Raw genomic sequence first — 24,176 nt, forward strand, 5'->3', positions numbered from 1 at the left:
CTACTGTAGCTGAAAGCAGAATAGAAAGGGAAAAGGAAAAAAAAAATAAAAAAGAAAAACCACAACAGGCCCTTGCAACTATTACAAAAAAATGTTCCTTTCCAGTTAATTTCGGAAGGGGGAAAAAAAAAAAACAACTAACAAACCTATTAGAACAACAACAGAGGGAGAGGCACATCAGCAAGACGAGATCAATCTGTGGCTTATCGGGTTCCCCATCGAGACCCGGCGCTGCGGGTGCGGAGGAGCTGCCAGCAGCCGCTCTCATCAGCCCAGTGCCCGCACTCCCATGTTTGAAGTTAATAAATATAACAGGCTATCTAGGCTGGAGATCAGCTCCTGCTTCGCTATCAGCCCCTCACATCTATCTACCAGCAGAACAAAAGACAGACGCACACAAAAAATAAAGAAGAGAAAAAAAAAAAAATCCACCACCTCCTCTAAAGCAGCAGCAGCTGCAGGAAGGTTGCTGTTTTCACAGCCGCGGATGGAGCGGGGGGCAAAATGCAACTGTCCCCCCACGGCAGGTACCCCGAAAAAATAAATGAGTAAATGCTCCGCGTGTTTTCTCCGCTATCGGAAGCCACCATCGAGATGCAATCGGCTTGCAAAGCCTCAGCACCGCGTGTCGCCGCGCAGAGGGGGTGTCGGGGGGGCTGGAACCCCCGTCCCCCTCCATTCGTGCATCGCTGCAGCCCAAAATGCAAAGAAGGTTAAAGCAGCTGGTTAAATATAGTCCGGTGTCTGATCTTTGTCTTATCGCTCTTGGCGATCGCCCGCTCTCCCGCGAGCCTATCTGCACATCGCATCTAGCTTTAAAAAAAATAAATAAAAAAGCCCAACAAAACCCAGAAGAGATGAAGCCAGAACGAGAACATAGCGTCACCCAGGAAAAATAAAATCAGCAGATACCAATCTGGATGAGGCTTTTTTTTTTTTTTTTGTGAATGCTCCAGCCGAGATGATAAAAAAGATAGACTTTGTGGAAACAGGTCCGGTCTGTACATGAGAGGAGTCTGGTTACCGGAGCCCTGATTCATGCAGACCTGCCCTCAGCGGCAAAGACGCTCTCGCCGCGCTCGCCGCCTCTAATGACTGTTTTCATGTTGACACATACAGGAAAGGTTCCAAGCTTTCAGCTTTTAATCAGTTTTGGCCATCGCCGGCGGCCCTGAGATCAGCCTCCCACTTTTTATCATTTCTTCACATCTCTGTAGAAAAAGCAGCAGGGGAAGGAGATACGAGCCGCCTTCGCCCGGCCAAGCTGCCGCGGCCTCGTCCAGCGCTACTTTTTCCCCCCCACAAAGGTCCAGCCGGTGAGTGTCGAGGCCGGACGGTGGTCCTGCCGTCGGTGCATCCCCCACATGGCCCTATCGCCCACATCGGTGTCGTTATTTCGGCGGCTGCGACGCTACCGCTCGCTTCGGGCTTAACACTCCTGGTTTAATGAGCTGGAGTTACCCAGGGAGGGATCACTGGGCAGCCGGGCTTTTTGCCGAAAAAAAAAAAAGCCGCGGAAGTTGGATAAAGCTAAAGGAGAAAATTATCACCAAAAAAAAGAAATATAGAGGAGGCAGCTGGGACTATTTTTAACTCTACCCGGGTAAAAGTCTAGCTGAGCTTTATCACTAGAGCAATCACCCAGGCAGGGAAACAGGTAGGTGCAACTCAGCCTTGCAATTATTTCAAGAGAAAGATAAAGCCTGATTATCACATGGTGGCCAGCCTTCCCTATCCTCCCATCTCCCTCTTATCGCCAGCTTCCATCGACTCGATGGGGAAAGGAAAAAAAAACAACACATCCACACAGCAGAGAGGAAGGGAGAAGAGCCAAGCTGAGCCCGGCACCGAAAAACTTCCATCACTTTGCAGAATTTCTCAGCGCAGCCGGTACATCCCCACCGGACCGAACCCAGATCCCGGCCGACGGGTTGGATCGTGGGGAGCACGACCCTCCGGGGACGGTGTATCGGGAGGGGGGTGACCCAAGTCCCATAGGACCCCCATGGTCGTCCCTCCCACTGTCAGCCCGAGGTGTTATTGCCCCGTCCCTGTCCCGGCTGGGGTGCGAAGGGAGAGCCGAAGGGGCCACCGGGCAGGGGACAAGGCTGAGGCCAGCGCGGGCAGCAGGGACAATAGAGCTCAGCAGGGACGATGGCACCAATGGCGAACAGAGGGGGTCCCCGTGCGGAAACGGGAACCCCTAGCAGGATGGGAGAGAGGGCCGTGCCCGGGGTGAGGAGCTGCTGGCAGGGCTGGGGTGCCCCAGGGGGGGTCGGGGAGCCCCGGCTCCCGGCGCTGGATGGGAGGCAGGCGGGGGAGATAAGATCACAATTTCAGGCCGTCCCGACAGAGCGATGTTATCAGGATGGGACTTGCAGAACGGAATATTTTAAAGCCTTATCAAGGCCCCCATCGGGAGCCGGTACCGGAGCCACGGCGCTGGCGGGGGGAGGCGGCCAGAAGGCGGAGGCGGTGGAGACGGAGACCAAAGCGAGCGGCTGGTAGCGGGACCGGGCACCCACCGCGGCCGTCCCGGGTGGGCACCGGGGGGGGTAAGGGAATACGAGGGGCTGGGCAAGACCGCGTTCCACCGGGGGCGAGGGTGTTGCCGCCGGGGGAGTGGTGCAAAAAAATCGAGGGGGGGAAAGGCAGTCCAGAAGGAGGGAGCTGGCGGTAGCAGGGGGTGCCGGTAGCGGGGACTCACGTTTGATCTGCCGGGGGTTGCTCTGTTTCCTCCTGGACATCGCTCGGCGGGGGGCGAGCCCGGCGCCCCGGCTGGCGGCTGGGAGGGCGGCAGGTGGGTGGCGGCGGGCGGGCCCCCGGCTGCTCGCATGCCCGCCCGCCCACCCGCGCTGCCGGGGCCGGGCCGGGCCGGGCCGGGCCGTGCGCGGCGGAGCGGAGCCGCCGCCGCCGCGGGATTTTCTCAATGGGGCGCCGCGGCCGCTCAAACCCGCGGAACGTTCCACGGGGGCGGGGCCTGCCCCCGCCGCGCGCCGCCGCGGCCGCCCATAGGCCACCGCCCCCCGAGGCCCCGCCCACCGGATGGCGTAGTCGCGGCGCGGGGAGGGGCGGGGCGCGAGGGGGCGGTGCCCTCCGGAGGGCGCCTGATCCGTGCGGAGGATCGGGGGCGGCCCCTACACCAGGGTTCGCGGAGCCTCCTTCGTGTCCCCAGCCACACTTTGTGGTCCCCGCGCCCCACATGAGGCCCACGGTCCCCTGCCTTGGGGCTCCGTCCCCCACCTCCTTGTGGATCCTACTTTCTCCGATCCCCGCTCCGGGGTCCCCAAGCCCCTCCGTTGGGACCCAACTGCCCCTTCAGGGGTCCCCAAGCTGCTTCCGTGGGGCGCCAGCACCCTTTTAGCGTTCCTAAGCCCCTCTTTTGGGACACCGACCCGCTCCATTACTGTCCCACCCCTCCCCCCCCCCACTTTGGGATCCCAATCGCCCTTTGCACCCTCCTCGCAACTCTGTGAGGTCCTAAACTCCCAGGGGGCCACCAGTCCCCCCATTCTGGGACCCCAGTCCTCCACAATTCGGTCCCAACCCACCCTTTAGAGGTCCTCAAAGTCTCCTGGGGGACCCTCAAAACCTCCTGGAGGCAGGGGCCCAAATCTTTCTATGGGGTCCAGGGTGTCTTTTTGGAATCCCAAAAGCCTCTTAAAATCCTTCTCGTTTGTACATGGACAGTCCAAAAAGTCCCACTTGTGTCTTCCAGGGTCACTGTCACTCTATGGGGTGGGTATGGCATAAGGGTGTTGGGGTCTCCCCCACGGCATCATCCCATGCCATAGGACCCAGTTCTCATTGTGAACATGCAGCCAGGTGGCAATTTTAGGGCTAATTGCAGGGTAAACAGGAGCCGCTTATGTTTTGGGTCCATGATGGGCATGTTTCTGCTACCAAAAATAACCATTTCTGCCAAACCGGGTCGTGAGCTGTGGCTGATCTCATCTCGGGGGGGGGTCCCCAATTAGTGCTGCAATTTTTGGATCAGTGGGGGAGCAGGGGGCTGGTGGGCTATGGGGACATGGCACAGCACGCCTGTGTCCCCTCTCCATCTGTCCCTGAACAAGAGGTGTCCTCCCCCTGCTCTTTTTCTTTTTTGAAAGGGTTTTTAATTAACTTCCTGTTCCAATGGTGGCCTAATGACTTTTAAGCAGCACATGATTCCAGTAAAGAGGTCAAGCCGGCAATGAGGATGTCAAAAGAAATTAAGTTAGGAATTAAGAAGAGTTCCAGGGGAGTAAAAAAAAAAGCACATAGAGAGAGGGAGATGCTGCTGAGGACAAGGCTTTGCTCTCCCCCCGCCTGGCCGGCCATCCCCCAAAATGACCCTGATAGCATTTTTCACCTTGTTTGGCCCCGAATCGCAGCCTTCCTGGAGACCGTCACACCGCAGGGCAGGCAGCTCTGCTTCCAGAGCCTTTCCCTTCCCCGCCGCTCCCGTGTGTAATGAAATCAAGCGCCGGCTTTGCAAGGTCCGGCTCAAGGAGGCTTGAGTGGCCTCTGCTTTGCGTCAGCTGTGATGGGCGCTGACTCCATCAGGGCCTGGGTGATGTGGAGCTGAAGCTCTGCTGCTTTTGGGGCGGTCTCCATCCCCCCAGCATGGCTGAAGGAGTTTTAGGGTTGCAGAACAAGCTGGTTCCTTCGGCACATCCACAGCATCACCCACCGGCACCACTCGCAGCACTCGTGTTTGCTATTTACCCAGCAGGCTGACTTAGGCCAAGGCAATTAGACAAACTTTTTAATTAAATGCAACGCCATTAATTGCATGGACCTGGGGGGTGCTGGGGATGAGCGTACACAAATAAGGCACCCAAATTTCCTCTGCTCAGAACGGCGCAGAGGATGTTGGCTCTTCGTGCTAGAAGAAGCAGCAGCAGCATCATTTGAGGAGCTGAGGGGACAGAGTTTGGTCACTGTCACACCCTCGGGGGGCCGCTGCATCTCACCCTTGCCATAAGAAGCCAAAAAAAGCCTCGAGCAAGCTGGCAAGTGCCAAACACAGCGTGAAACCCTGCCCTGGGGAGGGCAGCCCAGCTGCGGGGAGGAAACAGGTTGCAGTCCTTCCCCTTGCACATTCCTCACGAGTGTCCTTTTAATTAGCTTTTTGGCACTGTCCCAAAGCCTCTTCGATTCCCCCCGGCCTGAGAATTTGCAGTCACATCAAACAATACCAGACCAAGGGCTGTATCCCTGGTGTGGGGACGTCTCTGAGTCCCACATCTCCCTGTCCTGTCACCTTACGCATCCCACCCTGCCATGCAGGGGACCCATGGGTGCCCCTGCGCGGGGACACAGGCACAGTGCCCATGACAGCGGCATGGCCGGGTGTTTTTTGTCTTCCCCAACCCCCGATCCCATCGTGTTTGCAGAGAGATTGTTATAGGGTAACAGAATAAATAGTGTGTTTTCCCGAGGAGTGAATTACACGCCTGCAGAGCAGAGATAATGCGCGAGCAGCCGTTTCCCCCATTGTGAGCGCGGTGACATCTTTTTATGGAGCTGTGTACATTTGTATTAGTGCCAATTAATCTGGGGTGATATTATTAGAGGTGCAGGGAGAGGAGGTGTTGGTGGAGGAATGTAAATGGAAAAAGCTAAGGCGCTGCCTTGGCCATATTTCTGGGGGGAGGGGTGGGTATTTGTGATACTGGGTGCTGCACTGAGCACCCCAAGGGGGTCTGGGTGCCTGTAGGACCATGGGCTGCCCTGGCTGGTGGCATCATCTGCTGGCACAACTCTGCCAAGGCTGCAGAAACAGTTGCAAAAAGTCACGTTTTAGGGTTTTTTGTCCCTCGAGGAAGGAATGGCATCTCCATCGCACAGGCTGGGACCCGCGGGGCTGGGTGCTGGGTGCGCTGCGGGGGGACCCTGCCACCTGGTGGCAGCAGAACCTGGCCCTGGGTGCCACTTGTCACCTGCCTGTGGCTCAGCCCCAGGCAGCTGCCAGCAGCCTGGGGGCTTTGCAGCTCGGGTGCAGCTTGGGGACAGCTTGGGCGCAGCTTGGGGACAGCTTGGGCACAGCTTAGGCCTGGCTTACTCCTGTGTTATCTCTCTGTCTCGCCCAAATCTGCCATCCCCACATGCACCTAGGCTCAGGGTTTCCCCACGTTTCAGCATCAAGGATGCAGGAGCCCATGGGTGCGCGTGGTTCCCATCACACACATGTGGCCATGGGGACATGGGAGCTGCAGTTTAAATTCCTGCTGTGCAAGGAACAGCCAGATTTGACTCAAGAGAAAGAAAAAAAATTATAAATCTTTAGCCCCAGCTAGCAGCATGACAACCATGGTGGATCCTGTTATCCCCTGGCCTTTATGGAGAGGCTTAAAGCACCCCCAGCTCAGAAACTTGGGTGTGCGGCTGAGAAGAAAAGCCCGCTGGATTGTGGGGGGGGCTTGAAGGGCAAACAGTAGCTTGAGGAAAATTTAGGGTGGTGGCAAGAAGCCAAGAAAGGGACTTGGTGCAACGCCAGGCACCCTCCGTTCAGACCTGGCCACCCCTTGGCTGGTGGCAGGGTTGTCCCCATTGCAGAGGGTGGGGATTGGGGATGAGGATGATGCAGGCCAGTGGGACCTCCAGATGTGCTGTGTCCCATGGGTGCCCCCCTGTGCCCTGGCACCCACCAAGCAGTGAATTAATCTGCAGCTGGGAGATGCTGCCCAGCTTTGCTGTCCTCACTGGAATGATGTTGACGGGGACCTGAAATCTACCAAGTGACGAGTGCTGCTGGATAATGCAGGATGCAGCAAACCTGGGGCAGTTTAGGGAGCTGATGGATGGTGGAGTTCACCTACTTAGCAGGTGTTGGGATTGCAGGAGGGCATGGAGGAATAAAAACCTCCTCTCTATCCTAGAGAAAAAAGGGAAGAATTCAACATTTCATCTTTCAGAGCTGCAGGGATGATGCCAGCAGCTCTGCGGGGAGCATCGCCCATGGCCTGAGCTGCAGTAAGGTGGATGCTGCTGTCAGATGGGGTCCCCACAGCCAGTGTCCCCAGGACGGGTCCCAGCCCCTGCAGCAAACCTGTGGCTCCAGGGGGGCTTCATTTCCAGATCATGAATCCACGGGTGCGGGAGAGCTCCAGCACCAACTGGGCATGAAATACTCCCCCGCCCCACAGTTCTGAAGCCCTGGTGAAATATAGTAGAAGGAAAACATAAAAGTCCCATTTCTAGCTCCATAATATTTCCTGCCAAAACCAAAGTAAAATGTGCTGCCTTAAATTTTCTGCAAAATTCTTCTGAGGTTATTTTTTTTCCCTAAATTAAGCCATACTAATTATTTTCAGCCACTTTATCTCCACTCTGCAACACACCAGGAGGGTGCAGGCGGCAAGCATTTTAAGCCTCCATAAACAAAAGAGTAGTTTGGAAAATAATTCTATCAATTAATCAAATTAATCCTGCAGTTTTAGTTACAAGCCCCAAGTGGCAAGGATTCCAGCCTGCGGTGAGGAGCTATCTCTCACTGACAGCGTTTAAATGTTGTGATTGCAACTGTAATTAAAGAATATAATATGCCTGGCTTTGTGTCAGCCTCCTACCTTCAGACCTCAGCGCGGTGCTGACAGAGGTCAGCTTGAGGACAAATGGGTGATGATCAAACTGGGCCATCACCAGCACCAATTAATAATGATCAAACTGGACCATTGCCATCATGAATTGATGATGACCCAACTAGGGCATCATCATCACCGATTGGTGATGACCAAACCAGGCCATTGCCATTACCATCACCAACTGGTGATGACCAAGCTGGACCATCACCATTGCCAGCTGATGATGACCAAACTGGGCCATCCCCAGTTGGTGATGACTAAACTGCGCCATCATTATCATCATCGCCAATTAATAATGACCAAACTGGGCCATTGTCATCATCAATTAATAATGACCAAACTGGGCCATTACCATCACTAATTGATGATGACCAAACTAGGGCATCATCATCACCAATTGGTGATGACCAAACTGGGCCATTGCCATCGCCAGCTGATGACGATGAAATGGGGCCTTCACCATTATGTTGGGCTTTTTTTTGCCCCCGCGGGACAAGACACCCATGTCTTGAGCAGGACTTGGGCAAGATGCAGTGGGGAAGAGGAGATACACAAGGATCTGCACCATTGAGAAGCTCCATCGCTTTGCAAATGATTGCAAGGTGATAGCAGTGACACCAACGTCCTCCTGTGGCCACTTTGCGGAGGACACCATGAAGAGCATCCAGCTGTCCATTAGAAATATCATCGTTTGATTAGAGACGTGCATGGGAGGAGGGGACCACGGGGTATGGGACACATCCCACAAATATCACGCAGACAGGAAATTTCTGTGAAAATATTGGAATATATTTGAAAAGATTACTCATGTATGATTTTACAGTACCACCCCATATTTTCATCTCATACTTTATTTAACAATATTAAAGAGGCACTTTAAAAGCACACATACAACATCATAAAACGGCGTTTCCTGCTCTCTCTGCTTCTCTGACAAAATATCAAAATAAAAACTTTTGACAGAACACATTGCACCCAAGGTAAATTACCTACAATATTTTTATACAATACAAAGAATTGTAAAGATACATATTAACAGAATAAAGCCTCTTTTTTTTTTTTTCCTTTTAAATCTAAAACAAAACAAAAAAATAATAATTGCAGGACAGACGCAAAGTACTCTGACTGTTCATATCACATCAGTGCATTACTTCACCTCCTTGACTTGGGAGTATTTCAATAGTATTTTTAATTATCTTCCATGTCCTCGTTTGCACCTGAGATTTCTTTCTGGATTCAAAAGTTCAGTTGTATAACATGCTCGTTTAACTTGACATAACCTTTTCAACACTATGGAGTACCAGCATACAGGATTTTTTTCCCTAAAGTTGGATTTTAATTTTTTTTTTTCCTGCTTTGTTTTCCTCTACAGGTAATAGCTACTTCCTAATGGTTCCCTTTTATTTTTCAATCAAGGAAGTCTGTATTCACATTACAAAAGAAGAATAGCACCAGTAACTGCATAGTAAAAAGCGGATACCTATAGAGCCACTAACTCGATACAGTAAGATAGTTTAGAAGTGATACCATTGAGGGTACTCGGACAGTACCGGTTTGGTGCGGTAAATTGGCACAGTTTTGTCATTGCGCAAAAACAAACAAACAACAAAACAAAAAACAAAACCTGCCACAAACAAAAAGAAAACACACACACATACAGACAAAAAAGAAAAAAAAAAAAAGGCAAACCAAAACAAAACCAAAACCCAACCCTAAAAAAATCAGAGTTTTTCACAAGTGTCAAGGTGCAGTTTGCTCGCGGTGGCGGCTCTTCTCCGGTTACATCGTCTACAGTGGTCACAGAATGGCAGCTGGTTCGTTTTTCTCTTGACGATGTAGAAATAAATTCATAGGGATGGCTGTCAAAATATAGGAAACTTCACTCTTAATTTAATTTTTTTTTTAATTGTATCATCTCTTAGGCCAGCTCCCAATTAAATGAATTGTATGGGATTATTTGTGCAAAATCTTCAAAAAAAAAAATTTGCTTTCTACAGTGTGCTGCACCTTATGAATAAGACGTCTATGGAATGAAGTTCATCTCTTCAAGTACTTTGTACAAAGATAACACAGACACAGTCTCAAAAGGGTCTGAGATTTGCAAGTATCCTTGTAACCTCAGCACTTCTGCAATAAAGCAATTGCTCTTGACGATTCAGTCTGCCCAAAGCGATTACAATTTCAGTTCATGAAAATCATCAGCAACATCAAAGTTCTAGCATTTGCATGATAAATCAGGTGAATTAAAGTAGATTAGTAGACACAAAGCAAACTATTTCACAGAGGCTGCAGTGCAAGTTCATTTAAGCTAGACAGAGAAATCATGCTACACAAACGAATTTAATGCTTTGATAATTTTTACCCTTGCAAACCCCATGAAAGCAGCTGAGGATCACCATAAGTCACTTCCATAAATTACTCTGAAGTATCTCGTCTTAAAGGAATTTTAAAGCTAGTTAATTTTTGCCCAAAGAGTTGGCTTAGCAGGTTGTTCTGGGACTCGGCAGTGTGGTAGCTGGCTGAGCCGCCTGGTTTGGCACCCCGGGCAGCACGTGGGCCGTGCAAGGGACCTCGCGGTGATGACGACGGCCCCTTGGCCAACACTTGATGGAAGCTCTTCCCCAGAATGGCCTTCCTGCGCTTCACGTCCCCATTGGCATGGCGGAGCTCCCCCTTCTTCTGGTTGAAAGTGTCCAGGACCATCTTTTTCAGTTGGGTTCCCGGTTTGGGTTTGGGTACCAGTTTGTTGCAGTGCGTCTCCCTCTTCCCAGAGGAGAGGGCAGAAGATTCAGTGTTGCTCCAGCCAGCGCGTTTGAGCTCGTTGGCGCTCTCGCTCCTTCCCGGGCACAGTGTTCGGGCTTTTTTCTTTTTCTTGTCTTCCTCCAAGTTCTCCCGGGAGCCAGAGCTGCTCCGGTGGCCTGAGGACTTGTGTTCTTTTCCTCTCTTGGGATGAAGCTTGCTGGCAGCTTTGGTGGGCTCCACATGGCTGTGTCTCATGGTGTTGCTGGTCGCCTCGCCTCTGGGGTGGTGGATGGTGGATTTGCTTGGGTTGACACCTTGGTCCTTGGCATTAGCACTGCTGTCCTTGGTGTTGGACTCGGGAATGGCCTTCTCCTTCCCCAGACCAGGTTGCTGACCCTCCTCGGTGCTGTTGCCATGGCTGTCCATGACAGGAGCAGCCCCACTGCTGGGTTGGCTACCCACAGTCTTCTTCTGCAGGGTTGAATCTTTGGAAGCTCTGTTCAGCATGAGTGCAGCTGTCTTGTCCTTCAGGGGCAGGGGGTGGTGGGCAGCTTCTGGAGACATGGCTTTAGATGAGCCTTCCCAAGAAGAAGCATTGATGGCACTGGGGTTACCCCACCTGTGGGTCTCCTTAGCTGGTGGAGCCTCTGTCTGTGGGGAAGGAAGTTCTGAGACCTTCTCAGCAAGCTGGAGAAATGGGATCCCATCCATGGTGTGGGTGGCCGCATGGGGATTTTCCAGGACACCTGCTATGTATTTGTCTTTGTTACCTATGCTTGTTCTTTTATGGGCATCGGTGTAGCCATGTTTCTCGGTGAGGTGCGGAGGAGAGAGTTTTTGGTCCATGGCCTGGTTACAAGCCAACCCAGCAAGGTCAATGGTAAACTCAGGCGAGTCCAAGAAAGGAAGTGGTTTCCCATCAAATGCTCCTTTCTCCAGCTCCTCAATAGACATGGCAGCGATATGGCCGAGCTCCGGACCACTTGCCACGGCCTGTGGCAAAGATGGGGAGAGGCAGGGTGGTGGAGGAAGGGTGTCAAACTGGGATTTGTCCATCTCTGCCAGGAGGTCAGAGAAGTCACCCACCATGTCTTCTGTCTTCACGGTGGGTTGGGGTGCTCCTGGGTCAGTGGATGCTGTAGGGAAGGAGTCAGTGGGAGCTTGCAGGTTGGGCCTTGCAGCCTCTACCAGCTGAAGGTCACTAGCATGGTCCAGATGGACTGGTGAGCTGCTGTGGTGAGCAACCTTCCTCTTCTTGCTTGGTGGCACACCCTCCTGGAGAGACCTGTCCTCTTTCACCTTCTCCCTGCCTTCTCTGCAGGCAACACCAGGTCTCATGACCCCTCTGAATTTGAAAGTCTTGTTGCTTCCTGCCAGGTGCTTCTCCATGTGCCGGTCGTACTGCTCTTTCTTGGAGAAGGTGTAGTTGCACATGCTGCAGATGAAGGACTTCTTGATAACGTGCATGACGTCTGCGCAGAGCTCGCACGCGTACAGGGTGGTGTGCTTGATCTCCCGCTCCTCTACTATCCCATGCTCCCGGCTGAGGTGGTTCCGAAGCTCTTTGGGCTCCTGGTAGAACATTGGACACTTGTGGCACAAGTAAATCTTCTGTAAACTGTGCACGACCAAATGCCGCTGGAGCTTGAAGGGTTTGGGAAACTGTTTGCCACAGTGATGACAGTCCCTGGAAGGATCCTTGCAGTCTGGGTGCATGGGGACAGACTTTGGGGTGCCTTCATTTTTTGCCATGTGCTCTGGAGATGGACTAGCTGATGTTTTAGAGGAGCTGGGTGCAGGTAGCTTCACCTTGACATTACTTTCCAAAGGGTCTTTCATCGCCTTGGCCTCCTGCTCAATGGGCAGCTCCTTGGGGCTCTTGCTCTCTCTGCTAACCCCATGCTTGCTGCTGGCGTCGGCGTGCCGGGAGGACCTGCTGGGCTTCCGATACATGATGGTGTTGAGGAAATGGGTGACAGCAGCGTTGTCCTCACCGAAGCAGGCTGGCAGGCCCATCACGGACTTCTGCGCTTGCCCCTTGCGAGCAAACTGGGTGGCGTGTTCCCGGAGGTGCTCGTTGTACATCCAGACGTCTGAGATCTCCTTCAGGCACATCCCACAAGCCCACAGACCGGCTTTGTTTTTGGCGTGCTTCTCCTTCAGATGGTCCCTCAGCTGCTCCCGGGAGCTGAATTTGCGCTGGACGCACATGTAGCAGGTAGGTGGAGGCGAAGGGTTATGGGAGAGCTTGTGGAAGTCCAGCTCCCCCAGCGTCAGGAACCACTGGAAGCAGACTTTGCATTTGTACTGCTTGTCTTTGGCCTTGATGGTTATCTCACCACGGTTTTTCCCTACCTTCCCATCTTCCAGCTTACTTCTGTGCTTGCTGTGCTGGCCTGGCTTCAGCTTGAAATTCATGGCATTGTCCTCCCCATGGTCAGGAAGGTCTTCACAAGGGCTGAAGAAGCATATGTCTCTCATTTTCAGCTTTGCGTTCAGCATCTCGATGTTGATGGTATGAAATTCGGGAGAGTCTGAATCTTCATTAGCCTTGCCATCGTAGGACTCCTCCGCCAGGTCGGGGGGCTCAGAGCTCGCTTCTCTGCGCGAGCGCTCGTCCTCAAGGTCCATCAGAGGCTCAAACATGTCCTCGGCAGAGAGGCTTTCTCCCTCCTTCTCCAGACTCCCCCAGATGTTCAAGTTGGGGACACTGTCCACTTGGCCATTTTGGCACAAAAAGGTTAGCATGTTGTCTTCCAGGTCTATGTCCTCCTTCCCTTGGTCGGTCTTCTCACTGTCTGACCTCAGTTCAGTGCTTTTAGATTCGTTGGGAGCAGCATCTCCACTTTTGGCCTTGCTGTCGTGACACATGTTTAGCATTAACGAATCATCAACAGAGATGGTTTCGTATTCACAAGGGTCATCCCTGGTGACACAAAAAGGGCTGGTTTCGCTGAGGTCAGAAGCCAATCGGATCGTGAAGAGGTCGATGGCACCCGCCGGCTGGAGGTTCACCTCAGTGACAGGCTTGGGTTTCTTGCTGCGCTTTCCATACACCCGTGTGCACCTTCTCCGGACAAACTGGTCATCCTGGGGGAAGAGCTGGGAGAACTTGGAGTCATCATCAAACAAGCTCTGCAGGTCCGAGGTGGCCGCACTCTCCACACAGTGCTCTCTGCCTGGTGGTGTGTCTGCCTTTGCCCATCGCTTTGGCTCTGCAGGAGGAGGGCTGGTCCCTGGTGTGGTCTGCAGAGCGCCTTGCCCAGGAACCTTCTGGGTGGTTTCCAAATCACCTGTCTCCACCAGAAGGCCTCCTTCTGCAGAAGCTGTGTGACCCTGCGGGGCATCGCTCTGGTTCCCAGCGCTGCTGCCTGCTGTGGGACTGTCTCTTGTCTCAGCATCCACCTCCTCTGTGCTGTCGCCACCACTATGCTGCTCTTTGCCTACCTTGCCCAATCCCTTCTCCACTTGCTTCACAAACCCGCTAACCTGTTTTTTGCAAGCCTGCATGTCTTCCCCTCCATTTGGATATTCCACCTCCCTGGAAGAGGAGACTGTGCCTGTTACTGATTCCTTGCTGATCATCTCCTTTAAAGACACCATCCCATCGCCTATGTTCTCTGCAAGCTCAGGTGCACAAGGGGACTGTTTAGCTTTTCGAGAGTGCTGGGATGAGTTGGACCTATTTTGTTCCTCTGTGGAGATGCAACCATCTGGCTCACACAAGCCCTCCAGGACCCTGGGCAGACTGGGGATGAGTTCAGCAGGGGGAGAATCTGCATTCTTCTCCAGTTCACATGGACCATCAGACTCATTTCCATTGGGAAATACCTTCGCTTTCCTTCTTCTCACTTTCCTGTTTAGCTTCTTTTCAGAATTGCTGTTCACTTCTCCAGGATCTTTGCTTTGGCTCCTTCTGCCCTTTTCTCCCTTCCCGGCTTGCTGTCCCAGGTCCAGCTTGCCAGCGACCACCTCAGCTGCTCCCCTTGTGTCTAAGCGTGGTCCCTTTGCCTTCATCTCCCTCTGTAGAACCTGTGTGCGGTGCAGCTCCTGGGACATCTCGAAGGAGATGACGCTGAGGTCGCTGAGCACTCTGCTGACCACTTCTTCCATCTGCGCGTTGGGCTCTTTCTCCAGGTCTGGGCAGATTTTCTTGGGGATGTGGTCAATGTTGGTGGTTGGCATCTGTGAGATGCAAGTTTTCTCTTTGACTGAAGCTTTCATGCTCCTCCTGGACACCTTTTGGGCTGTTTTTGGTGTCTTGTCTGCAGGAATCAAAGCGGACCTGGGAGTCTTGCTGGGCTGTGGTACACCACTGTTCTTCACCTGGTGCTTGACAGCTTTGTGCCTGGTCAGGCCAGGTTTGGACCGGAAAGAAGCTGAACAAATGTCACAGGTCACTGGGAGCCCATTTGGCTTCTTTTCTTTGTGAAGTTCATTTTGGGAAGGGTCTGGAGTACTGTTACACGTGCTGCCCTCTCCTTGGCCCACACTGCTTAAGACACAACTCCCGTCTTCTCCAGCCCCATGGCTTTTGGGTTTCTCCCCTTTTAAACTCTTTTCTCCGCTCTCTGTGGTTTTGGAAAGACCAAGTCTCACCTCTGCTGCCTCTGAAAACTCATGGCCATTTAATTTGGCAGGACCAAGATCTCCAGTTCTTGAAGGACCTTTGCTGACAGCAGCTGGCACCTGCTGAACAACAAAACCATTGGACAAAGCCTCTGTTTCACTTTGATGCTTATGTCCATCATCAGAGCAGCTTTCAAGGTTCTCCTCTTGATTCAGGTTTCTCTCTCTTTCTCTGATTGGCAGAAGATCTGTCATGGCCTGGCTTGGGTAACCTTGGGTTTCCAGAGGAGTGGAGTTAACGACTATATCTGTGATGGTGCATGCTTGATTTTCTTTAAAACAAGAGGTTGACAGCACAGCACTGGTGCTTTCAGGTACCTCTTTACCAACACCCTTTTGGCTGAAAGGTGGTGAGTAGGCAAGAGAGCCGTCCTTTCCATGTGGTTTCTGGAGACCATTCATTTCCAAGACAGAGCCCCCCAGACCACTGGCGTGCAGCAGAGTGCAGGGTCGTGCTGTCCCTTCTCTTTCAGGTGGTCCATAGCTACCCAAAACGTTGTCAGGGAGGTGATGGTGACCATCCTCGACCACCTCCATGGGCACAGCCCCACAGTGATGCAGCGAGGGAGGAAACGTGGGTGGTCTTCTCCACATCCCTTGCTCTACCAGGTCCATGGTGGGGTGATGGATGCGATGGCTGTTGGTCTCCGGAGGACACCTCTTCATGACAAATGAACTTGATGCGTCAAGCAGGGACACACTGTATTTCTTCTCAACTGAGAGCTGAGTGCTGAAGCTGGGGACCTCTCCTCCCTCAGCCTCAACACCTTGCAAGCATTTGAGGTGAGAAAAATTGGTCACCAAGGGCATGCTGGCCAGAGATTCGCCTGTGTAGTGGCAGCCATTGAGGGACAACTTCTTGCTATTTCCTTCCCTGGGAACCTTTGCACTGACTGCTCCAGCACTCATCTCCGGCACCAAGTGGTGATCCTGGTGGAGATCCTCCTCAGAGGGACCGGTGGGACTGGTGGGATCACTGTGCAAGGGCTGTGTCCCCTCTCTCACCTCATTCCTTTCCAGCCTCTCTGCTGCTGCACTGCCCAGCGTCTCTTTCTCAAGCAAACTATGGCTTAAATGGGATTGCTCATGTTTTTTGAATACCAAGGTCACTTTGTTTTTATCTTGCTCCTGCTCTTCCATGAGCTGATCAGCTTTCTTTCCTTGTCCTGGCAGTTGGGTCACCGCTGTGTTTTTGAGTGGCGAGAGGTCATTACACTCTTGGGAAACACCATCTGCACGGATATTAATGTCATTCAGCTCCACGTGTTCATTTGCTAAGTCCTGCAGCTCCATTACATTATTTTGCAGCTCTGGCTTTGCAAATGTGGATTGTTTTGCACGGTAAGAGCCCGTTGAACCCAATGACTCCGACTGCTCGCACCCACCAGAGAAAAGCACAGCCTCTTTTGCTGGGGCAGCAATGTTTTCCGTCTTGCCTCCAATGGGAACATTCCCCTCCCCTTGAGCAGGGCAGAAGGTCTGAGTTTCCCCTTCCACGGGACTGCCGTTCTCCTCTTTCTGCTCTGTCTGAATGTGGGCTGTGGTGCAGGGCTGGCTGGGAGTGAGCAGCATGGGGAAGCACGGCATCAACAGCTCCTCCTCGTTGCTCTTCACCGTTCGGGCAACGAAGAGCTGGAGCTGCTGCAGAGGGTTGGCAGCCGTCTCTGGGGATGCCAACATCTGTTGGGAGCTGCAGTCAGTCTCCTTGGGCAGACTCAGCATATCAAACAGCAGAACTTTTCGTTTGCTGGCTTTGTCACCATGTCCAGGATCTGGATAGGCGGTGGGGCTCTTCCTCTCCTCTGCTTCTTCCATCAATGTAGACCCGCCACCATTCCCTTTGAAGTCTACGGTGCTTTTTACCATTTTGGGTGACTTGGGCTTGCTTAAGGGTCTTTCTTCTGTATCTGGGACCTCTTTGATGTGACGTGAAAATGGGAGATCCATGGCTGGGGTGGGACCTTGCTGAAAGCTCAATTCAGGTTTAGGGTTTGGAAGATGAGCATCAAACTTCTCCAGCTCTGCAGCATCAGTGAAGCCTTCATCCACTTTCCCTGGCACGGGGAAGATCTCAGCATCGCGCTGGCATCGCAGGGATGACAGGGGATCTTTGGTCACTTCTGCTGCCTCCAGGGTCTTGGGGAACACAGTTACAACAGGGGAGCTTTTTGTCGCAGGGTCTGTGTAGGCAGGAGCTTCTGTTTCATCTGGTGTGTGTGAGCCAGGTAGGCTTTTGGATGAAGAGCCATTTTCCATCTTTCCAGGGCCACTTTCCTCAGCAGGTGCAGTTCCCTGAAGCTGCTCACCACTGTCTTTGGAGCAGAAATGTCCCATGGCAAGCGGAGCTGGGGGGCACATCCCTGTCTGCAGTGAACCCAGCTCCACCGGGCAGGGCCAGGGCTCCTGAGGAGTCTTGTAGTCCCCACGGCTGCTCCTCACAACCGGCTTCTCACCCCCCAGCTTCTCCTCAACACACAGGCTTGAACTGCCCAGCTTATCTGCCAAAAACAGTCCTTTCTCCTGGCCCGTCTCTTGCTTGGCTGGCAGCGGTGGGAACTGCTCGGCGGCTGGTCCTTGCAGATGGACAGCGACGTCTTGCTCAGGTTTCTGAAGGGTGACGGATGCCTCGTTATCCAGCTTGCTGGTCTGCAGCTGACTCTCCAGCTCTGTGACTAATCGCTTGATCTCCAGCTCATCGTCTGATATGTTGTTCATAAAAGTCACGTTATAATCCGTTATCCTGTCTGGCAGTGGCAGGGAGAGTTGGCTGGTAGGGACAGGTCCTTCCTCAGGGAATTTCTTGGCTAGTGGCTTCTCCACCGAAAGGCTGTGGAACTGAGACATGTCTTCTGGCAGCATTGGAGTCACCTCCTCCATGAGGGACCACTCTTTCTCTGGCATGAATGGTGGATACGGTTGCTCAAACGGCAGTGGCTTGCTGGGGGTATTGGTAAATGTTGTCACATAACCGTCCTTACTGGCAGATACATTCTCATACAGTGGTGGATCGAACTCAGTGACAGGAAGCTCTCCAAATATCGAAGAGGAATCGAAGCTGAGAGGGGAGGAGACCTTGCCCTGTGGTGTTTCTGCAGCGTAGGGGGAGATGCTGGTGTGCTTCTGCTCGAAGGAGCTGGTGTTGATGTCATCCCGGCATAAGTACATGTCATCCATGTGTGAGGACTCCAAGGCTGGGGGCTTTGAGAAGAGATTGTCATCGTAGTGACCAGGAAGGTCTTTGGGATTGAAAAACGCGTTGTTGGTGCTGATACATGGCTCGGGTGCCTTGGCATTGAGCATCATTCCCATGGCATCCCCCTCGTATGGTGCAACTGCCAAGGCACCTGATCCATGTGCCTTCAAGTATTTGATGTCTGTTTCCGAGTAGGCAGCACTCCCATTGCCAGGACTAGCTTCATTACTGCCCTGGGATGGAGCAATTAGCTCTTCTGCATGGTACTCCAGCACGTCACCTGCAAAAGGGGCAAACTGATGCCTCTGGTTGACTGTGGACACCTTGGGTGAGTCCTGAGCCTCTAGGCTGGGTTCTCCTGTCTCGCCCTTGTGCTTTTCTGCTTCTTTGGGCTCTTCTGTTCTCTCCTTACAGCAGAGCATGACAGGACTCCTGGACGTGCTGGGCAGCTGCTCGTCCTGGGGCTGCAGTGATGGCTCCTCCTTTGCACCGTCCATCGCAGCAACATCTGGTTCAGCGCTTGGATGGGTCCTGGAGCCAGCTACCAAAGGTTTGGCTGAGCCCAACTGCCTGCTCCCCTTGGGAAAGTCCTCTTTGCTCTTCTGGCTCTTCTTTGGGCTCCTGTCCTCAGGAAGGCTGAGCGGAGCCCTTGGCACCCGTGCTGAGCCACCTGAGCGTCTCCTCCTCTGCGTGCCCCGCTTCTCGCTGCCCAAGCTGGCACCATCAGTGCAGGGTGGGCTGGTGGCCATCTCGCTGGGCACGCTGTTGCTGTGGTTGCTGCCAGCAGATGACTGGCTGCTCTGTCTTCGGACTTTGGTGGCACAATCCTCCTCTTCGACAACCTCTTGGCTCGGGACCCCCTTGTACTCCTGTGTCTCCCTTTTCTGACCATCCCTTTTCCGGCTGTAGCTCCAGGCTGGGTCTTTCTCTTTGGATCTCTCAGTTCTTCCTGGGCGTTTCTTGCTAAAGCTGTACTTGGTCCTCCCGATGAATCCCGTGCCTGGCTTCTTCCGTCCTCGGACCTTGCTACGCTCTGCCCCATCATCATCCGAGTCAGAGATGTAGTCGTACTCCCGAAACCTGCCCTCCTTGGCACCTGGTACCAGCCTCTCAGTGACTTGGGGGAACGGCACCTGCTTGCTGCTCTTCACCTGGAGTTTGTGGAGCTTGTTCTTCTGCTGCACAATCTTGTGAATGAGCTCCTTGCTCCATGTCCCACTTCGGGGATTCCGCTTCTTTATATCCTTCATGGAGAACCGGGGTGGCTTGGAGCTCTTGGTGTCAACACCCGGTCCCACCTCACTCTTTGTCGGAGGCTCCTGGCTGAGCTTCCTGGGATGTTTTTGGCTGGAGGTGGACTTGGAGGAGGTGGTGGCCAGTGGGACACTGTTCTTCCTGCCTGCCCGCAACTTGGGCATTGTCTCTGCTCCCACCGCCCTGGGATCTGGTTCCTGGGCTGCCAACCTTCGCGCCACCCTCCCCTTGTGAAGGTGCTGCTTTCCTGCCCCTCTTTTCGCCCGCTCCCCACGTGGGTGCTTGTCCTCATAAAAACTGCTGGCTTTGGGCTGGCCTGCTGCCTTCTCCTCTGCTGCTGCCTGCTTCGATTTGCTCTCCAAGGCCAGGGCTTCCTTCACCTTGTGGGACATTCCACTGCTGGTCGCCTTCACACCCGTCAGCTCCTCATCAGCAAACACATCGATGAAGCTGCTGTCGATCTCTGGGTTATCCGACTGGTACCCCAGGCCGTTGAGGGCTTCAGTGATCAGGCTGTCCAGCTTGGCGTCATCAATGTCCAGGTCGGAGGCGGTGAGTGGCAGGGAGCTGGTGGCGAGGCCATTGAAGAGGCTGCCCTTCAGAGCATCTTCCTTGCCCTCGCTTTTGCTTTCCCCATCCAGCAAGAAGTCATCGCTCTTGTTTAATGCCAACAAATGTGCTTGTGGGTCTGGAGAGAGTCCCAGGCTGGGGGACTTGGGGGGTTCTGGTGGGAGTGCTTTCCGCCCCTCGGCTGCCCGGGGAGCATCCTTAGCCTCACCCTGGGGAGCAGTGGGATGGGAGGTGCAGAACTGCCGGTGCTGGAGGAAGGAGGAGAGGTTGCTGTAGTTCTGGTCACACTGTTTGCAGGTCAGGAGCACGTCCAGCTGGTCCAGGCTGGCACTGCTGAGCGAGTTGGCCAGTAAGTGATGGGAGGAGTACGGCGGTGGAGGCTGCTCCCCATCCAGCCCATCCGAGCATCCTTTGGCTACCTCCATGCCGGGTTTGTGGAACAGGCTTGCCGGGGCACATTTCAGGAGGTTGTCATCTTTCAGAGCATCAGGAGGGAAGTGGAAGGACTTCATGGAGTCTGGGTGGTGGTAATGAAGGGAGCTGGAGCTCAGGATGTCAGAGGGGTGGAAGGTTTTATTGCCATCCTTGGGATGGCAAGGGTGCTGGAAGAAGGGAGAGGGGGTCAGCGCTCGGGACATCTGGCTGTCTTCAAAACCAGGGTTGAGCGGGCTGCTGGACATGGGGGAGAGAGATGAGCAGGTGCTGCCGCAGGTGGGGTTGGGGACAGGGGACGGTAGTGGGGACTCGCAAGGGGAGGCAGCCACCAAGGCTGATGGCGGCAGGACTAGTGCTGAGCCTGATGAGCTCCTTGAGGGAGGAGGAGGAGGACCTGCTTGACCCATGTTGTAGAAGAAGGCTTTGCTTCTTGAATCGCAGGCAGGAGACCCTGGTTCCTTCCCACTCTCGAAAGAAAAAGCGCCTGTTGAATTGGGGTCTCCCCTCTGGACCCCGATGCTCTCTCCCGATACGAGCTTTTTGCCGTGATACCCTGGAGAATTACTTACAAGGGGCCCTTTCTGGGCCTTCCCGCTCCCCTGCCACTCCGCTGTGCCCAGGGGGAAGGGGAGCTTCTGGCTGGTGACCTGTCTCGACAGCTCGAGCCTGTTTGCAGTGGGCATTGCAGAGGCGAGGTGTATTTGCTGCCAAGGCATCCTGGCATTTTTCTGCCTGTGCTGCCTCTGCTCGGGGCCAGACTGGCACTCGAATGAGAACTGGTTTCCAACAAGGTTCGAATAAGGTGCTGAATTCTGGTCCATGAGAGAAAACGCCTTAGTGGCACCTTCCCAAGCTTGCACAAGCCGAGGGTGGGTGGGTGCCGTAGTGGGAAGGCTTGTCTCGAAAGGCACGGATCCTGCATTGGCACTGCCCGTGGAGGAGCTGCAATAGGCTTTGCTCGGAAAGTGCACTTGGGAGAGAGAATTTGGTGGCATGTTCCTTCTCAGAGGGCTGCTTGGGACCAGCAGCCGCGGGCTGGGGACACTGTCTTTTGCTGGGGCTTGCCTCTTCCCAACTGGCTTTGGCGTACTAGGCGAGTGTAAACTAGATGGAAAAACAGCTTGGTTTTCTTGGAAAGTGCTTGGGTTTTGGTCGATAGCACCAGATGACGAGAGAGCACCGTTGGGGTCGGCAGGATGCCGTGGAGGGCCGTGGTGTGGGGCTGGCGGCGGGTGCAGGAACGGTGGTGGCGGTGGTGGTGCTGGCACAGGCAAACCATAGAGCCTGCCCTCGGGGGACACGCTCTCGTAGGAGCCACCGCTCAGCACCTCCTCTTGCCACTCTCGGGAGGACGAGTGGAAGGTGAAGGTGCCGTGACCCAGCTGGCCAGTGGCCAGCCCCATGTCCAGGTACTCCTGGCTCCCCGCATCGCCGCGGTATGGCTCCTTCCCCGAGTCGTGCAGCAGCTGGAAGGGGTATTGACATGGCAAAACACCCAGAGTGTGGCCACCGGCTTTACCACCCTCAGGGAAAGAGCTGGGCTTCTGCACTGTGATCCCGTAGCTAGCACCGGCAAAGCTCTTCTCTGGGGAGGGCCAGGACTCGGCCCCGTTGGCCTGAAACTCTAAATAATGTAGCTGCCCATTGGTGCCGGGGGTCTTGAGGGGGATGCTGGCGGGGGGCTGCCCTTTGGGGGCATGGGGGGGAGTGGGCTGTGAGGTATAGTTGGTGGAGGTATGGCCGGTGGCATCGGGAAAGCAGTGGCTGAAGCCAAGATCTTCTTGCCGGAGCTCGGCCTCGCGCTGTGGGATGCTGGGCACATTGAAGCGGTAGCTGCCGGCCACAGGGCCGCAATTTGCCTCCGGTTTCTTCGGCGGTGTCACTTTCTGCTGGGGGTAGGCGATGCCGATGGTGGGGTTGGGCCGGGTGCCGGTGATGCTGAGCCGGTAAAGCTGCTGGTGGCCCCGCTCGCCCTTCCCTGAGCGCCGGCTGCGCTCACGGGCTCGTCCCTTCCCCGAGGGTGACTGGGGGCTGCCCTTGACCTCTCCCCAGGTGCTGTCATTGCCAAACTTGGGTTTATGGTGAAGGGACTTGAAGTCAATCTTCCCCGCTTGCTGCGGCCGGATCACGGCTTCCCGCTGGCTGTGGGGCTCCTTGTCCTTGGGGACGGGGAATGGGGATGTCCCCTCCCTGCCGAGCACCCTCCCGTCCTTCTCCTCACATCCAAAGTCCTTCTCAGGGTCTTTGGGGCCAGTCTCAGTATCATCGATGGTGTAAACATGCTGGGTCTCTCCAGTCATGATACCGAGGAGGAGGGAAATGCTACAAAGCCCCGTTTTCCCGTCCTGCTGCGAGCTGCCGTCCCTCCGTCATGGGCATGGTCCTCCGCTGGTGGGCACCTGGTGGGGGACAGGGGCAGTGGCTCCCTGGGGCGGCGAGTGGTCCCAAGCACTGGTGGGGCTCTGCCGCATCCTTTCAGACCTAGAAAAACAAAGAAAGGGTGGCTGTCAGGCAGGGAGAGGACCAGCAGAAAGAGGGGGGATATTTTGGCCCCTTTTCTTGGTGCTGTGGTGGGGAGGGGGATGGAGGAAGGGGCAGCGCAGCCCCCCTGAGCATCCCTGGGGTGAAGCCTTCCAGCTTTGGGCTCTTCAAAGGCTGCTCAGGGCATTTCACCTTTGGCAAAAGCTGCTGAGGGAGGCACTTTTTTTCCTCCCAGGGAAGCTATTTCTGGGTACTTCTTAGCAACATAAGCAGAAAAAAGATGACAGAAGAGCTCCACCTACGGATTAGCAGGAAGGGCTGTTGGGCTGGGCTGGGAGAGGTGGTCTGGCAAGGGCTCCTGTGCCCCCATGTCCCTGTGTCCCAGCTCCCATGGTCAGAGGGATGATGACGTGCGTGTGCAGCATCCCTTAGACATCGCTGCCCCTCCACCGACCCATTGCTCTGAAACCCCAGAGAAAGGACTTGAGCTTCTGCTGCCTCTGCCTTCGCTTTAGCTGCACCTACAAATTGCCCTCATGATTTTAGACTCTGTTAAGTAGGTGAAAGAATAAAAACAAAGTCCTAAATTCACCAGCTGGTTTTACGATACAGGAGCTCAGGGTATTAGACATGAAGCACAAGTTGAGCGCAGCCTTTTAAAAGGTACCAGGTAGGATTTGAGCCCGAGACACAGGTTGTATTAAAAAGAGGAGTAAATGCCCGTTCAAAAGAGTCTCTTTTTAAAAGTCTACTGGAAACAGAAAGTGTTTATTTCTCCTCCATCACTAAAAACACCTCTTTACTCTCTGCTGCAGAGGGCAAAGGCATGATACTTCTGGGAGCTGGGGAGGGGGTGACCTGACTCTAAATAAGCATGAAATTCAGCTCATTGGTCTTCTCCTGGGTCTAATTCTTACACCTCCCCAGCCCCATTCGGGGTCCACCCCACGCTGCACAGCCTCGCTGTCCCTGCCCAGCAACGATCTGAGCAGAAAATGAGAATTTCTGCAAGAAAAGGGGAGCGACCTGCATTTATTCGGGGTCTCTCAGCTCCTATCTGATGCTTTGCACACATAAACAGCTGGGCTGAGCACCCAGCGCCTTGTGATGCTGCGACAGCATATATGCATTAATAAGATTATTAATAACATTATCGTGTATATACAGAGAGAGCTGTTCCTGCTGCAGAGATGCTGTGAGCAGAGAAGGGAAGGCAACGCAGTGGGGAGCGTCTGGGGGGGCTCCCCTCTCTGATTTAAGCTGTAGGGCTCAAATTCCTCCACAGTTACGGACCCCACAAA

At 54.0% G+C, this 24,176-nt stretch overlaps 2 protein-coding genes across 10 annotated transcripts in view; both read right to left on the bottom strand.

The window, feature by feature from the left end:
• Positions 1-2,920, bottom strand: part of ZFPM1 (zinc finger protein, FOG family member 1) — a 33,971-nt gene extending 31,051 nt beyond the window's left edge. For all 4 annotated transcript variants that reach the window (XM_065848348.2, XM_071814556.1, XM_071814555.1 and 1 more), the window contains exon 1: positions 2,708-2,920. In XM_065848348.2, coding sequence (XP_065704420.1) covers positions 2,708-2,747 — 40 coding nt within the window. In that variant the 5' untranslated portion in view covers positions 2,748-2,920. The remainder of the gene's footprint in view (positions 1-2,707) is intronic.
• Positions 2,921-8,338: 5,418 nt separating this feature from the next.
• Positions 8,339-24,176, bottom strand: part of ZNF469 (zinc finger protein 469) — a 234,382-nt gene continuing 218,544 nt past the window's right edge. For all 6 annotated transcript variants that reach the window (XM_071814560.1, XM_071814562.1, XM_065848417.2 and 3 more), the window contains one exon: positions 8,339-22,875. In XM_071814560.1, coding sequence (XP_071670661.1) covers positions 9,987-22,694 — 12,708 coding nt within the window. In that variant the 5' untranslated portion in view covers positions 22,695-22,875 and the 3' untranslated portion in view covers positions 8,339-9,986. The remainder of the gene's footprint in view (positions 22,876-24,176) is intronic.

This window comes from Patagioenas fasciata, chromosome 13 (assembly GCF_037038585.1).
Source record: "Patagioenas fasciata isolate bPatFas1 chromosome 13, bPatFas1.hap1, whole genome shotgun sequence".
Taxonomy (NCBI): Eukaryota; Metazoa; Chordata; class Aves; order Columbiformes; family Columbidae; genus Patagioenas; species Patagioenas fasciata.